The sequence below is a fragment of the Crocodylus porosus genome, unplaced genomic scaffold (genome assembly GCF_001723895.1).
Source record: "Crocodylus porosus isolate Cpor-Errol unplaced genomic scaffold, CroPor_comp1, whole genome shotgun sequence".
Taxonomy (NCBI): domain Eukaryota; kingdom Metazoa; phylum Chordata; order Crocodylia; family Crocodylidae; genus Crocodylus; species Crocodylus porosus.
Window position 1 is genome coordinate 23,650,226 of NW_017728912.1, and position 15,746 is coordinate 23,665,971.

At 45.1% G+C, this 15,746-nt stretch overlaps 1 protein-coding gene across 6 annotated transcripts in view; it reads left to right on the forward strand.

Annotated features, from left to right (window-relative positions):
- The window catches only part of INTS10 (integrator complex subunit 10), a 61,644-nt gene that overhangs the window by 38,503 nt on the left and 7,395 nt on the right, over positions 1 to 15,746 (forward strand). For all 6 annotated transcript variants that reach the window (XM_019534165.1, XM_019534166.1, XM_019534163.1 and 3 more), the window contains exons 12-16: positions 3,229 to 3,381; positions 8,209 to 8,317; positions 8,928 to 9,007; positions 9,893 to 10,055; positions 11,855 to 11,948. In XM_019534165.1, coding sequence (XP_019389710.1) covers positions 3,229 to 3,381; positions 8,209 to 8,317; positions 8,928 to 9,007; positions 9,893 to 10,055; positions 11,855 to 11,948 — 599 coding nt within the window. The remainder of the gene's footprint in view (positions 1 to 3,228; positions 3,382 to 8,208; positions 8,318 to 8,927; positions 9,008 to 9,892; positions 10,056 to 11,854; positions 11,949 to 15,746) is intronic.

A 15,746-nucleotide genomic window follows, 5' to 3' on the forward strand; every position in this document is an offset into this window, starting at 1 on the left:
CCAGGACCCCACCAAGGCCCACCGCACAGACAGGGCAAGGGGCTACCAACCCCGCCATGAGCTCTGTCTGGGTGGAGGCCTCAGAAGAGCCCATGCCTTGCACAAACGCTGGCACAAACGCCGGTGCGGCCCGCCCTTACAGAGTGCGCCTGTTCGCACACGCTGCCCGTGTGCGGCTCAGGAGCGCGGCTCCCTGTCAGGCAAGCTAAAAGGGCTCCAGAGGGCTTCCCCTCTGGATCCGCCTCAGCTGCAGTGTACCCCGTGCCCCACTTACCTTAGGGGGAAATCAGCTATTGCTGCCCCCGCTGCTGTCTCCTCCACAGCTGCTGCCTTCGCCGCCAAGGTAAGGTAGGTACACATGTGGCACACATGCGCCCTGCTCCCTCTGGTCCTGCTCCCCAACTGCCTCAGAATTCCGTTCCTGCACTCCTGTGGAATGCCCCAGCTGCCCCAGCATCACAGTGTTCACAGGCCACACCTGGTTCCTCAAGGTATACAGGAGAAAAGCATTTAAGCTGTTTCTGTGTCCGAATCACTGATTCTCCAAATCAGCATCAAATCTTCAGATTCGGATTTGGCTGACAAATCTTTATATATTTATTTACACTGAGATTTACAAGCTGAACTCAGTGTTTGTATCCCCCTGTGTACCAAGAATCATCTGTTTCAGCAGGCTTTGCCGAGTTCTTGGAATGGTAAAGGGCCATTTCTTTTGAGCATACAAAGCTGCCTTCTTTCCTGACTGCTGAACAAATCTAGATCTCAATTGGAAACATGCCCAAGTTGTGCAGGTGTACTCAGCCTTGCTAGGTGAAGGAACACAGAAAAGTTATGGCTGGGAATTCTTCCAGGATGAGGAATCCTTAAGTGCCTGTTTAAGAAACAGACCCCAGGGGGCTCATTCCCCAAGCATTCCCTACAGCCCTGACTTTTCATTTAGTGGTTGCCTCACAGTTGGTGTGAATGAGATCTAAATGGACTACCATGCTGGATTCATGTAGCCATCTATATTCCGAATATTAGAAACACATGCCTGGAAGAGGCCTTGTAGGCCATCAAATCCAGCGCCCAAGCAATGGCAGACAACCATTTACCTTAGAAATCCACAAAATTTATTTTACCTATACTACTAGGTAGAATATCTGAAATATCATGAATGTCTAGTAACAAGGATGGTCAAACCATGTCACAAATGTCACGGGCAACTCTTGGTATGGCATGTGACATACCAGGGAGGGGACAGGCACCACAGTGGCAGGTAGGGCAGGAAGCAGAGCAGCAGAGCAGTTGGGGGGAAAAGTGATTTGAGTGGCACTCAGGGAGGGTATGGTACTAATTTGTAGCATGCCCGCCAAAAAGTTTGTTCCCTGCATTACCCTATAATGGGCATCAACTGGGGGTACGCGTATCCCTCAGTACGCAGGGGCAGGCGGGGATAAAGTGTTGCCATCCCATGCTGCTGCCTCAGAGGAGCAGGGCCAGGGTGGGGCAAAAGCAAGGCCGCACAGAAGCTATGCTGCTGCCGCATGCCACAACCCGCCTCTGTGTCCAGGCCACTCACCATCCTCCAGCTCGGCATCCGGCCAGTACCCCAGGGGTGTATTGACTAAAAAGGGATTGCCAATTCAATTCCAAGGAGATTTGGCCCGATTCGGCAGCCAAATCTCTGAATCCTGATCGAATTGGGAGACCCATTAAAAGGTCCAAATTGAATTGGAAGCCTCCAATTTGGAGAGATTTGGAGATTCGGAAGGCTTGCAACAAACAAATTAAGAGGGAGGGGGATGGGGTGATATTCCATATATGGAAAAGGCTGAGAGGTGGGGAAGGACTGGTCTAATAGTGACATCTGTAGCTGGCCAATGACTCTGATATTTCTCTGGATCCCTTGCGGTCCGGTATGGTCCACATGCTGGCAGGCTTGTGCGATCCAAGGGTGAAAAGGAGCATCTACAGCAGCAAAAACCTTGATCACCGGACGGAGGTGCCTGGTGAACAGAGTCAGGGAGGCAGAAGGTCAGAGGCAGGGGGACGTGGAACAGGGGGATCCACTTCCCATGCCAGCACTCCAACCAAGAGCCAATCTCCTCCACCACAGCCACTGCCAGTGTGAGCCAAGGGCATGGCTTCAGTGTTGGGGTCCAGAGACACCAGACCCCACCATCAGGCAGGTAGTGTGGGGGCCTCAGTGGCTACCTATCTTGCCGAGGATGTGGAGCCACTGCACTGTGACCCGTTGGCCTGTTGGGCAACCCGCAGCCAATAGTGGCAGGATCTGGCTACAGTTGCCCAGAAACACCCGTCCTGTCCACTGACCGGTGTTCCAAGCGAGAGTGTGTTCAGCATTGGTGGTGATATTGGGACACCCCACCAGACCTCCCTGGATTCTGGTTTGGTGGAGCAGCTGGTGTTCCTGAAGGTGAACTTTCCACTACAGGGGTTCCCCAAGCTCCACACGCTGATGGAGTGAGTGCCACCCTCCTCACTCCGTACCTATTTGCTTTCTTTATTTGCTTTCAGAACCTTGAGGTGCACTTTCACAGAAACCCCTGCACCTAGCTCCTTGAAACTTGGCAGGATTCATGCCTCAGAAGGGGCTACCATATCTGCTATTTTCATCCAAATCTGGGAAAGAATGACAAAGTTATAGGTGTTTTACTGGTTCCCCATTATAGTCTATGGCCGAATCGAATCGGAACAGTGATTTGAATCACTGTCCCCCTGAATCGGCCAAACCCGAAGGGAATACTTGCTGCTTTCCACAGACCTATTGAAAACCCCTGCCCTAAAATATGCCAGACATAAAAGGATACTGCAAGTGTGTGTCAGCTGAACAGTGCAAATTCTGTTTTAAAGTGAAGACAAAAAAAGTGTTTGGTCCTGAAAGGATGCTCTCCCACGTTCACCCTGGAGATGGCGGTTGTAAAATCCAATTTTAAGTGTAAGCATGTAATCCAAAGATCAAATGTTGATAAATACACAATATATTGCGCATCAGAATAAGTCTGGTATGATCTCTTATCTTCATAATGTAGGTGTACCTTTCAAATGGCCTTGTGTGGCACCACATTGTACAGCTTTCTGTTAGCATGATGCTTTGGAGTCTCTGCTACGTGGACCACCTTGGTTTTGGAGGCTCTGACAGAATAATCGCATTTTTGTTTTCCTGTAAATTGTGTGTGGATGCTTCTGATACCCCCTACCTCTTTTCTTCTTTTTTTCTTAAAGGGTCAATATAAAAAGGCAATTGCCAGCCTCCATCATTTAGCAGCTCTTCAAGGATCTCACTCTCCACAGCAGATTGCAGGACAGGGTTTGCTGGAACATCAGAGAGCCCTTATCCAGTTAGCTACTTGCCACTTTGCCCTTGGAGAATACAGAGTAAGTCCAAGATACTGTGCAATGGGCCTTCTTACACCAGCTGCCAGGGGTTACTGGGGTGTTCCGTGGTTACCTGGTTCCAGCAAGAGCTCAGACCTGTGGATATGTGTGGGGCAGGTACCTGTTGACAGGAGGAAGAGTGAAGTAGGCCCCCGACTCATGCCTGGAGCCAGGTGTTCTTGTCAGTAGTGCTAGGATCCTCCAAAAATTTATATACAGATGAGGCACAGGGCAGCCTGGTTTGGATCTACCTCTTTTTCATCATGACATGAAAAAGAGTTGGTGATGAGGGGGACTGTGCTCAGTGGGCATTATCATATATTTTATTTAGATGACCACACTAACCTATCTTTGTGGCAGGGGAAAACCACGAACACGGCAGGGGGTAGTACCCTGACCAAGGTCATGCGTAGTTAGGTCTCCCACTTTCACTTCCAGTGAGAAGATCTCAGCTATATGCCAACTTTGTGGAAATGGGAGACTCCACTCCTGTGGCTCTACGGCTGAAGGCAAGTGAAACTCAGGGGCATCCAGACCGCAAGCCTCTGGGCTTGCACTTGGGATCCCTGCCAAAGGATTTGAAAGTATCTGAAGCCCCAGGCAGTGGTGGAGGATGCTTGCCAGCAGCAAGGCCACATTTGGTTCTTGAATGACTCGCACAGATTTGGAATTCATAGATGTTAGGGTCATAAGGGACCTTAATAGATCACAGAGTCCGACCCCCTGCATAGGCAGGAAAGAGTGCTGGTTCAGATGACCCCAGCCAGATGCTTATCTAACCTCCTCTTGAAGACCCCCAGGGTAGGAGAGAGCACGACCTCCCTTGGGAGCCCATTCCAGATTTTTGCCACTCTAACTGTGAAGAGGTTCTTCCTAATGTCTAGTCTAAATCTGCTCTCTGCCAACTTATGGCCATTATTTCTTGTGACACCCCCAGGGGTGCCTTGGTGAGCAAAGCCTCATCAATTCCCTTCTGAGCTCCCATGATGAATTTATAGGCAGCCACAAGGTTGCCTCTCAACCTTCTCTTGTTGAGGCTGAAGAGGTCCAGGTGCCCTAGTCTCTCCTCATAGGGCTTGGCCTGCAAGCCCTTAACCATACCCTTCTCTGGACCCCTCTCCAGGTTATCCACATCCCTCTTGAAGTGTGGTGCCCAAAACTGCACACAGTATTCCAACTGTGGTCTGGAATTGATTTGGCTGATTCGACTTGGGAACTTTAAAAAAAAAAAAAAAGGGGGGTGGGGGGAAACAATTTTGCATCCCATCAGCAATGCCATGACAATGATGGTGGCAGGAGAAATAGTAGGGCTGTGCGAAGCTTCAGTCGTTGATTTGATTTGGTGAAGATTTGGCCCGATTTGGCGGCCGAATCTGTGAATCCGAATTGAATCAGGAGACCCTTTAATCTCTCTGAATCGATTCAGTGATTGGGACATAGACACAACTTTAAATGTTTTTTGTACATACCTCAGGATACAAGGTGGCTCGTGAACACTGAGATAGTGGAGCGGATGGAGCGCCCCACAGGGGGGGTCCCCAAAACTCTCGGCAGCGGACCCAGATGTGGACCAGAAGCACTGCTGGGGAGGGCACAGGGGACCACCACCCCCAGCTTGGTGACTGGTGCCTCCTGGGTCTGGGGGGGTACCTGGGGTCCTCCCATGGCCAGTCGCCAGGCCAGGGGTGGGGGTTACCCTGCACACTTGGCAGTGGACCAGAAGTACTTCCCATCCACTTCCGTGTTTGCCGCTGAGCACATAGGGCAGCCCCCTGCACTCCTGTGGGATGCTCCATCCGCCCCAGCATTGCAGCGTACACCTGGTGCCTCGGGGTATGTAGAAAAAACATTTAAATCTCTATCTATCACTGATTCTCCGAATCGGCATTGAATCTTCAGATTCGGCCGAATAGAATTGGGACAGTGATCTGAATCAATGAATTGAATAACTGTCCCCAATTCAGGCTAAATCTGAATCTAATACTACTCATTTCGCACACCCCTAGGAAATACCTTGACTGAGGTGATGCAATTGAAATGGCCCTGTGGAGGGTTGTACCTTTGTCTGCTTGCAGATAGGACTCACTATGAGATCCTCATAGTTAACTTCCCACTGGCCAGCTTCCAGTGGGAGGATCTAGGCTATACACTGACTTTATGGAAATGGGAGACTTCTCCCTGGCTTGCTCTTGCAGCCATATGGTCACAGGTAAGCAAAACTCAGGGGCATCTGAACCCCAGGCCTTCGGGCTTGAGCCTGCATGTAGGATGCATGCCAAAGGATTTGGAAGTATATGAAGCCCAGGCTGGTGTGGAGGATACTTGCCGGTAGCAGGGCCACATGTTTTTTTGGATAATTCAAATGGATTTAGATTTGATCTGGCTAATTAGACCTGGGACATGAAAAATTTTCCTTAAAAAAAAAAGTTCCCATCAGTATCACTCCTCAGCCTCTTGTGGGATAAGATCAAATGTAGTCACTGCGCTGGTCTGGTACCCAAGTCAAAATGGATTTAAATTGCATTGTGTAGTGGACGGTGCATCCCTGTCCAAATGGACTGGAGACAGGATGGCCTATGAAAATCTTGTAATTGGCTTCCTACTGGCCAGCTTCCAGTAGGAGGATCTCAGCTACATGCCTCCTTCATGGAAATGAGAGACTCCACCCTAGCTTGCTTCTGCGACTGTTGGCTGAGTGAGACTTGGGGGCATCTGAACCCCAAACCTCCAGGCTTGGGCCTGCCTGCCACTGGATTTGGAAGCATCTGAAGCCCCAGGCTGTAAAGTCTGGGGTGGCAGATACCTTGCCAGTAGCAGAGCCAGATATGGTGTTTGAACAATTGAATTTTGCTCAATCAAAATGATTCGGAACTGATCTGGCTAATGTGACCTGGAACACAAAAAAATTTCAAAATATAACGTTCCCATCAGCATATTTACCCAATATGGGCCATGTGTTTTAGAGTCATCCTTAATGCTGGTTATATTTAATCAAATTCATAGTTGGCTTCCATTATTAAGCACATACAGCTTTTGGTACAAGTTTAATGATAGCTAATGTATTTAATGAGGCTTCCTTCTATGCTGGACTAGTGTCCTAACCATTGGACAACACTTCCTCTTTCCTGTTACAATATATTGTCAGGAAAAATCTGATGCTATTTCTTTCTTGCACCCTTATCTTAGCAAAGTAGATTTGGGATGTACAGTATGTTTGCAGTGCAATAACGATATTGCAGTTTTGTCTTTCTAAACAGTGTGAAAAAGCCTTATTTAACCTTTTACTATCCAGAAGCCAGTGAAAGCCAATTTACTTGACCTTTACAAGCAAATTGGCTTTAAATTAAGATATCCTATTTTTGAACAGCTGAACTAAAGGATACCGTGAAGGAAATGAATATTCATTGCAAAAACTTGTTAGTGTGTATTCATAGGATGAGCTGAATCAAATTGATGTCCTTATTCCCTTGTCCAGACCAATTACATCAGTTTGCCTGTTAATCAGTCCAGTGTAGATCCAGAAGTTCTATCTGATGGAGAATGTACACTTTGTTCTCTTTTTCCCCCCTGTTATCTCCTATAGAAGTTTCAATTCCACTTCAAAGTATTAGTGAATTTGGGTTTTAAGTTTAGAATCTCATGTTGTATACCTTGACTTCAAAAAAAGCCTTTGATCTGGTATCCCATGATCACCTCTTGGCAAAACTGGTCCATTGCGGCCTAGTTCCACCATGATCCACTGGCTGGGAAATTGGCTCTGTAGTTAGACCCAGAGGGTGGTAATAGACAGAAGTCACTCATCGTGGTGCCCTGTGACCAGTGGGGTCCCCCAAGGCTTTGTCCTTGGACCCATATTGTTCAACATCTTCATTAATGATGTGGACATTGGAGTCAGAAGTGGACTGGCCAAGTTCACCGATGACACCAAACTCTGGGGCAAAGCATCCACACCCGAAGACAGGAGGGCAATCCAGGCTGACCTTGACAGGCTCAGGAAATGGGCAGACGAGAACCTGATGGTGTTTAACACTGAAAAATGCAAGGTTCTCCACCTTGGGAGGAAAAATACGCACCATGCTTATAGGCTCGGCAGTGCTACACTGGCTAGCACTACGGAAGAAAGAGATTTGGGGGTCATCATTGACCACAAGATGAACATGAGCCTTCAATACAATGCCGTGGCTAGTAAAGTTAGCAAAATGCTGGCTTGCATCCATAGATCCTTCTCAAGCAAATCCCAGGATGTCATTCTCCCATTGTACTCGGCCTTGGTGAGGCCACAGCTGGAGTACTGTGTCCAGTTTTGGGCCCCACAATTCAAAACGGATGTGGAGAAGCTTCAGAGAGTCCAGTGAGGAGCCACATGCATGATCAGAGGTCAGGAAAAAAGACCCTTACGACGACAGGCTGAGAGCCATGGGGCTCTTTAGCCTGGAAAAGCGCAGGCTCAGCGGTGATCTGATGGTCACCTATAAGTTTATCGGGGTCACCACCAGTATCTGGGGGAACATTTGTTCACCAGAGCGCTCCAAGGGATGACGAGGTCGAACGGTTATAAACTACTGCAAGACCATTTCAGGCTGGATATAAGGAGAATTTCTTCACTGTCCAAGCCCCCAAGGTCTGGAATAGCGTGCCATCGGAGGTGGTTCAAGCACCTACAATGAATGCCTTCAAGAGAAATTTGGATGTTTATCTTGCTGGGATCCTATGACCCCAGCTGACTTCCTGCCCCTGGGGCAGGGGGCTGTACTCAGTGATCTTCTGAGGTCCCTTCCAGCCCTAATGTCTATGAAATCTATGAAACTTTTGTATTTTCTCTTTTAGCTGACATGTGAGAAGGTACTTGACCTCATGTGCTATATCACACTCCCCATCCAAGATGGAGTTAAAACACAAGAAGAACAGCCAAAAGTAAAGTCGAAATTCAGGAAAGGTATGGGATTGCATTTCATTTTCCCTCTGTACAGCTGGAAGAGCAGATATGTATTAGTTGAGGGAGAAATGGCAACATTCTCAATGACAAATTAGAGGCAAGCTAGTGTGCATAAATTGCTCTAGCAAGCTTTTCCAACTTCCTGCAGAAGTTGCACCATGGGTAGTGACACAATAACATGTATGCTTCATGTTACGTTACACTGTATTGCAAAAGCACAAAAGTACTTGTTTCCTTTCCCTGCCTGATCAGACCTCACCTTCTAACAAAATAATTTCAGCACCTACTTGTCAATATCCGAAAGGTAGTGCTTAATACTATAAAAAGAGACAATTTTGCTTGTTTCTGTTTTCTCCACAAAATGACTTGTCACCAATGCATTGCTTTGCTGAGTAACAACGCATAAAACCATAGCAGGAGAGAAGAGGAGAGCCTTGCTTATACTTACTCAGCATTTGACTGATTCTTAACTTGACTGCAACTTTGGCATGAGCATAAGCATAGGCAGTTGGAGACTTATCCTCTCTCTCTCTTTCATCCTGATTCATTATCACTAATGGAACTGTGTAATAAATATACTTATGACTCTAATGCAATTTATTTGTTACAGGTTCTGACCTAAAGCTTTGGCCGTGTACCAGTAAAGCTGTTATGCCCTACTGTCTCCATTTACTGTTAGCTTGTTTCAAGGTAAGCTGTAGTCAAGGCACCATATTGTCTGTGCAGCTTAGACCTGAATTATGCAGCAGGGACCATGGCAATTCCCCTACCCCCACATCTAAAGCAGTGCAATTAGTAGTAGTGTCCTTTGTGTTACTTGGTAAGGTTAGTGTAGAAGGAGAGTTTGGCATCTAGATGGGGGGTTACATCAGGAAGGCATGACAGGTTGTTGGTACCTACGGACAGTTGCTTCTATACTGTGAGGAAGGAGAGGAAGAGGAATGGATATCTGTTTTCCCCATTCGTTTTGGCATCAGGTGGTTACTGACTTGGGAAGAGAGGTGCGGTTTCTCACTTCTCCAAGCTGGCAAACCCTCCGCAGCAATAAGCTCTTCTCTACTCACCCTGCCTACCTTTCAGCTTGAAATCTCCGCTGAAATAGTTAACAGTGGTCACAGCTGTATTGGCCTTAGAGTTTAGCACAAATCACTCTTTGTTTATTGTTCCAGGCTGCCTTTTGCACTGTGGTGAACACTTCACCACTGTGGTTTGCTGTGTCCATAGGGCAAAGGTTCTTCAGAATTAAAAAGGCATGATATTTATTTTTGACATTACAGGTGACCCAGCAAAAAAAAAAGTATCTGATGCTGATAGTTCTGTATATGGGGATACCAATTGAAGGGCTTATGCTATACTCCCCCTCCACCCAAGCTGACCATTTGAAGAAACAACACAAAACTTTAGGGAACTACACAACACCAAAGTGCGTGTATTAATGATGGTTGCCACTCATATGCCAACACCCAACATAAGATAAAAAGGGCAGTCCCACCCTACCATAAAGAAACATTATAACTTTAACTCTGCTATACTCTACTCCAACACTGATTGGTTGAGTGCAAATTTTTCTTACAGCTGCGAGCTTTCACGGACAGCAGGGATGACATTGCTTTGGGCCATGTGGTTGTGTTGCTTCAGCATGAATGGCCAAGAGGTGAGAACTTGTTCCTGAAAGCCATCAACAAAATCTGCCAGCAAGGGAACTTCCAGTATGAGAATTTTTTCAACTATGTTACAAGTATCCTTTTTTTTTTTTTCTCTATTATGACACCATGGATGCAGCCAAAAAAAAATGCAGGACTGTCTTCCCCAATCCCAAACCATGTATGTCAGAGAAGCAGATAAATACTCTTATAAGTCACTGTTCTCCAGAGACCAAATCCTGCTTTGTCCGACACACTGTATAAGGCAGTTGTAATCCATCTGTGGAAATGTGTATATTGGAGTGAAACTGGCTGTAAATATATGTGGGGGATATGCCTGCTGATACCTGAGGGACAGGCATATCTACGTAGCTGCTACTACTTAGTTGAACAGCATGGCATTTGTTTATGCCTTTACAGATAAGTCTGCCAGGACTTCCTGTACTATCAAGAGTTGCCTGGGACCATTTTGCTGGTTTTTCTGTTCTGTTTGATAGGAAGGTGGGCTGCAGGGGAATGGCAGCTGCACTTCAAGGCACTGGGATTTTGCCCCTTTTTTACTTTGCATCTGTTTAACAACTGCAGGCCATCTTTTCAGAATGGGCTGTGTGCAGATTCCTGCAGAGCGCATATGATTTACAACTGCAAGTGTCCAGTGTGTGTTTTGCAATGTGGTCAGCTAAGTGTTTAACTGAACCACCGTCTCACTGCAGTCATTAGTGAAGGAGGGACCTCATTACTATCAGGGCTCTAAGTGAAATCTGCCCTTATACACACTGCAGGAGATGTTAAGGGAACAAATTTACAAACAGGACTGGAGAAAGAAGAGCCAAAATAGAGAAATGAAAAGAATGAGAAGATGGGGTGAGGGAAAAACTGAGACAAGCATTACAAATCATGGCACTATTATAATGTGGTGGAAATTCCTCAGCCTCGGGGTGGCTCTGCATTTACACTGTACAGAAAAAAAAGCAGAGTGTGAAATATTGGCAGGGAAGGACTTCAAGATTTCATAGATACTTATGAAATTAGATACCTAAACACCTTGAGGAACCGGGCCTTAGTGATCTCAATCATTACTTCCACTTCTGTGTCTGACTTGCATGTGTGTGATGAGTGTGCCTGGTATGGCTATTTCACATGAATTTTTAAGGTCCGGTGTATTGGGAATATACACGGTGACCATGTGTAACTGCCTGTGTAGTGTGTGCGTGTGTAGTAGGTTTGGGGACTTGCTTAGCTCAAATAGTCCTTAAATGCAATACAGTCCATATTACGAGGGCATGCCTGTCGCACAGGTGCCCTTTTGTATCAGTGAGTCCTCAAACTTTAACCTTAATAGTCCGTAAAGGGTTAACTCACAGGTCTTTTTCCTCTTCAGCCCCTTTGAAAGTGCCTGTGTGGCTCACTGCTAATACTCCTTCCTCACTGCAGTCTCTCCTCTCAGGCTGGCTGCAACTCAGCTCCCTGCTGTAGTGCTGCTGCTCCCAGTCTCATCACACCTGGGTCTCTTCCCAGACCCTGAGAGACCCTGGTTTGGTATTGCAGCTGCTGGCCAGGTCTGTCTCTGTAGGAGCCTTTAACTTCCTGTGGCCATTAATTAGCTCCCTCAGCTGGCCCAGTGCCCCTGAATAGCCTGCAGTTAGCATTACTACTCTTGCAGCTGGGCAGGAGCCTCTAGTGCTACAGCCTGCCACAGTGAGAATCGAGGATGAGCAGTTACAAACTATTTGTCTTAACTGACAATTTCATGAATATGTAGTGTTGCTTCAACAATCTCATCAGTATGTAGTGTTGCTTCATTCAGCCTTTGTTCTTCTTAATAAGGTTTGCTACATGAAGACATATTTAACAACCTTTTTTTTCCCTATTGAGTCCTGAACCACTTCTGCAGATATTGATATGCTGGAAGAATTTGCCTATTTAAGAACACAAGAAGGAGGGAAAATCCATCTGGAACTGTTGCCCAATCAGGGACTGTTGATCAAGTAAGGAAAAGAGTGTTTCCCTTTGTTTCAGATAATCTGAAATGTGTTCTACTTGTCTGCATGACTTATGTGAGCTTCTGGGTAATATGTGTTGTGGTCCTTGTAATAAGGACGGAGGTCAAACAGGGTCTTGGTTTTGTGTCTCTCCTACCAAATTCTGGACTTTTTTGTTATACTTCTGCTTCAAACTTGTGTAACTTAAGAGTGCTGGAATGCATTACAGTGATCATTTTGGAATAACTGGCACTGAAAAGGTACAGAAATACTTCTAATACATTTTTCCTTAAAATTTGCATGTCAGAAATATTTTAAACTACCACGTACTCCTCTGATACATACACCGACTATATGAGTGTATAGTTCCCTTAACCATAACACAACACTAGTCCCAATTTGTTGCCTGTTGCTTGCACTGTAATATAACCCAGGTATCTGCATATTAGTTAAGTGCATAAACTAGTTAAGCATGCGGCACCTTTTAGCCCCAGTGTCTGCTTTGTAACTTAATTTGTTCCCAGTTTAGCTGAATGAAAATGGTGAAGACAAAGCAGCTGTCAAAGGGCTGGATGAGAAGCTCTGAAAATGACAGGAGCTAGTTAATTTCTGGTCAGCCTACCTGCTGCCTCCTGTGTCTCTCCCTCTCTCATTGTCAAGGATTGTAATAGCAGCCCCAAAACAGCCTGTTGGAAGTCCAAGAAATTATGGGAGATAATCATTTTCAGGGCTGCTAATATCACAACACTGACAGTGCTGTAATGTGTACTTAACAAACATTGATTGGTTAGCTTTTAGTTTTAATAAGTGCATACTCCAGGTAGGTGTTTGGGAATTTATTTTCAGTTCTCCATGCACTTAAATGGAGTACACTGTAATTAAAATGTTAGGATAAAATATTTTCAGTAGCAGAATTTAGGAAGCAGCAGCTACATCTCTTTCATTAAGAGTTCTGAAAGATCACATGGAGAGAACAACGTGTAAACAGAGTATACATTAAAGTATGTTCCAGATAAACTTTGTATTTAAACTTCTGCCTAGATTCAGTGAGTTGTTCATCTACCCTGATGTAATAAGCTGAGGCAAATCAGGTTTGTTCAGTGCTATAGGGAGTCTTTTTGACAATTCAAAAGGCCATTTTTTTCTTGAATCTAGACTGATCCAGTAGCCTCAGCATGGTTTTGGAGGCATAGGCCTTTTGGAAAGTCCTAACAGGTTGTCAGGAAGGAACTCTGTCTGGCATTTTCAGAAGAGCAGGAATGTTCAAGCTCTTCTTCTGGCCAGATTCCAGTTTGGTTAATAATACTGAGTACTTCAGTTCCAATTAGACATGGGGTAAGGTTGGGTGGGTTTTTTTTTTCTCAAAATAACTTAAAATTAGACTCCTGAGCTTCTGGATATGCTCCTTGTTATGCTTTGCTTGATATTTTTTTTTTTTTTTTTTTTTTTTTTTTTAAATCACTGAGCCTCCCTCAGTACATTCAACTGAAGCGACTAGTGTTTGGAAAGTATTAAGAAAAATCAGGCTAAACTAATTCAGGTGATTGACCGGGGGCTTAGAAACCCAGCTTTCAGCAACAGATTTTGAGAATCCTAGAACTCTGACTTATTTTATTCTTTCTTCTGCTAACTGACAAGGTAATATGCTTAGGATTTGATATCATCTGCATTGCTGAGCTTTGTATATGTGGTTATTGGACCACCTGTTTAGATGACACAGATATATAACCATCCTAAACCGTCTTCATAAATTTGATTCTACCTTGCTTTGTAAGGAATAGGGAAGAGAGGGATAAGAAAATTTAGTACTGAAGACAGTCTTTGGACATTGTTCTTTGTTAGTTGCAATAGTTTATTATCATGTTGTTGGACTTCGGTTTTTAGCCTCTCCTTCATGGTGACCATTACTCTCCGTATTCTTGCTCCACCTGTCAGGAAATAAGAGGAAAGCACTGCCAGTGGCTGGATAAACTAATTCCCATGGTGGACTATGGTTTTTTTTCAGTCAGCACTATGCCTCCAGCATTAGGAAAGCAGGAACAGATGCCAGTTCCTTGTGTCTTACTAAGCTTTCCTCTTCCTGGATGCTGACCATTATTTGGTCTGTTTGGGCTGTATGTTGCTTCCAAGTAGAATTGCAGGCAGGGCAGGTCTGTTTAGAGGGGCCATAGAAGGTAGCCATGTTTCTTGTGGCTTCTTCCCTGCCATCAGCCAACAAGGCTCAACATCATCTCAGCTCTCCTGTCTTGCCCCATTAAAACTGACCTTTTAAAGTCAGTATCCAGACAGTAGTAGTAGTAGTAAATGGCTTTCATTTGGATCTGTGGCTTCAAGATGAATCTTGCTAGGAACTCTGCACATTTGCACCTTGGCAGTTCTGGCAATAAGGCCACCAGTCTGTGTTGTATAAAGCCATCAAGTCCTCTCTGGACTTGAAAAGACTCCTCCAACCTTTTGCTACAGTAACACAAAGGCAGGATGGTGCTTCCTACTCCAGTTGTTCCCCACATAAGCACATTTATAGCCTCAGTATTTTAAACGATGGGAGAATTATCCCCCAAACTCCTGGATTATGAGGTGGCATCTTTAGTTGGTGTAAAATGATTAATCACATCTTGCTTTGTATAGATTTTACCTAAATGGCAGTGTAGTAAGAAGTGGGAGTTTGTTCTCAAAATTAATTCTCTGTTCTTCTACCAACATTTTTTTTTGCCCAGAAATTTCCATTGCATTTCAGGGGAAGCTGTATGCCTTCTCTTGAGCCAGCAGTTCAGGAAAACAAACTACTATCTAAATCCTTCAGAGACTGCCATAAGGGCAACACAGCCTATAAAACCCTTGGTAGCCAGATAGATCAGTTTGTAGTAGCCTATAGGCTTATTGTCAGACCAGTAACATGCAGCTCTAGTTGGTCAGATTTTGCTTCACCCCGTGAATTGCCCTTTGTAGGTTTGGGTTCCTGCAGCATTTCCTTCTTCCATCTGTGCTGCAGCCATCTGGTTGTTTTTACCTACGTTTCCCCCATGCTGTTGGCTAGATTATCTGTAGTGAAATTGGAAGTCAGCCATTCATTACTTCAAGCTCTGCTTCAGACAAGTCCTCTTCCCTAGCTCTGTTGGTTGCAACATCCACTGAGCATAATGGTTACCAGGTACATCAAGGGAAGAGGGGAGTCTTGGACTATAAAAAAAGTTGTTCTTATCCTTAGGCTCTTATTTTTTTAAATAGCCTGAGAACAGTATGATACAAAGAACAGTGAATTACTCACCAAACAGTTTGGTTACCTTGGCTGGAAAGTTGATTATTCTATTTTCTTTCCCTACCTGTACCTCCAAATAGACAAATGAATAAAACCTCATCCCTACTATGAATTGAAGCAGATCAGCTTCACGTTGTGACTCATTCACACTTCTAAACGGGACTCCAAGGTGGAAATATCTGGATACACTTTCATCTTCTGGCTTGCATATGTCACTGTCCAAATCTGAAAGGACTAGTTGCAAGATCCCTAAAGCCCTGCTTTATTCTGTTGGCTACTAAGTAATCAGGAGTTTGATGCTATCAGACTACTGTGTGCCAGGGAGAATACATCTTGGCAAGAATCAAGTTTCCATGTCTATAGAGTATGCCTTGAATGTGCCACTGATTAGTAGATCATAAACTTGTAGCAAAAGTTGTTGCTGGGCTCTCATTTTTCATCCAATTTATAAAGCCTCAGGTACCTGTTGAAATGCCAGGGCTTTTATAGCCTTGTGGGGGAGATACAGGAATGCTTTGAGAGTTTGTGTGAAATCATGACTTTGT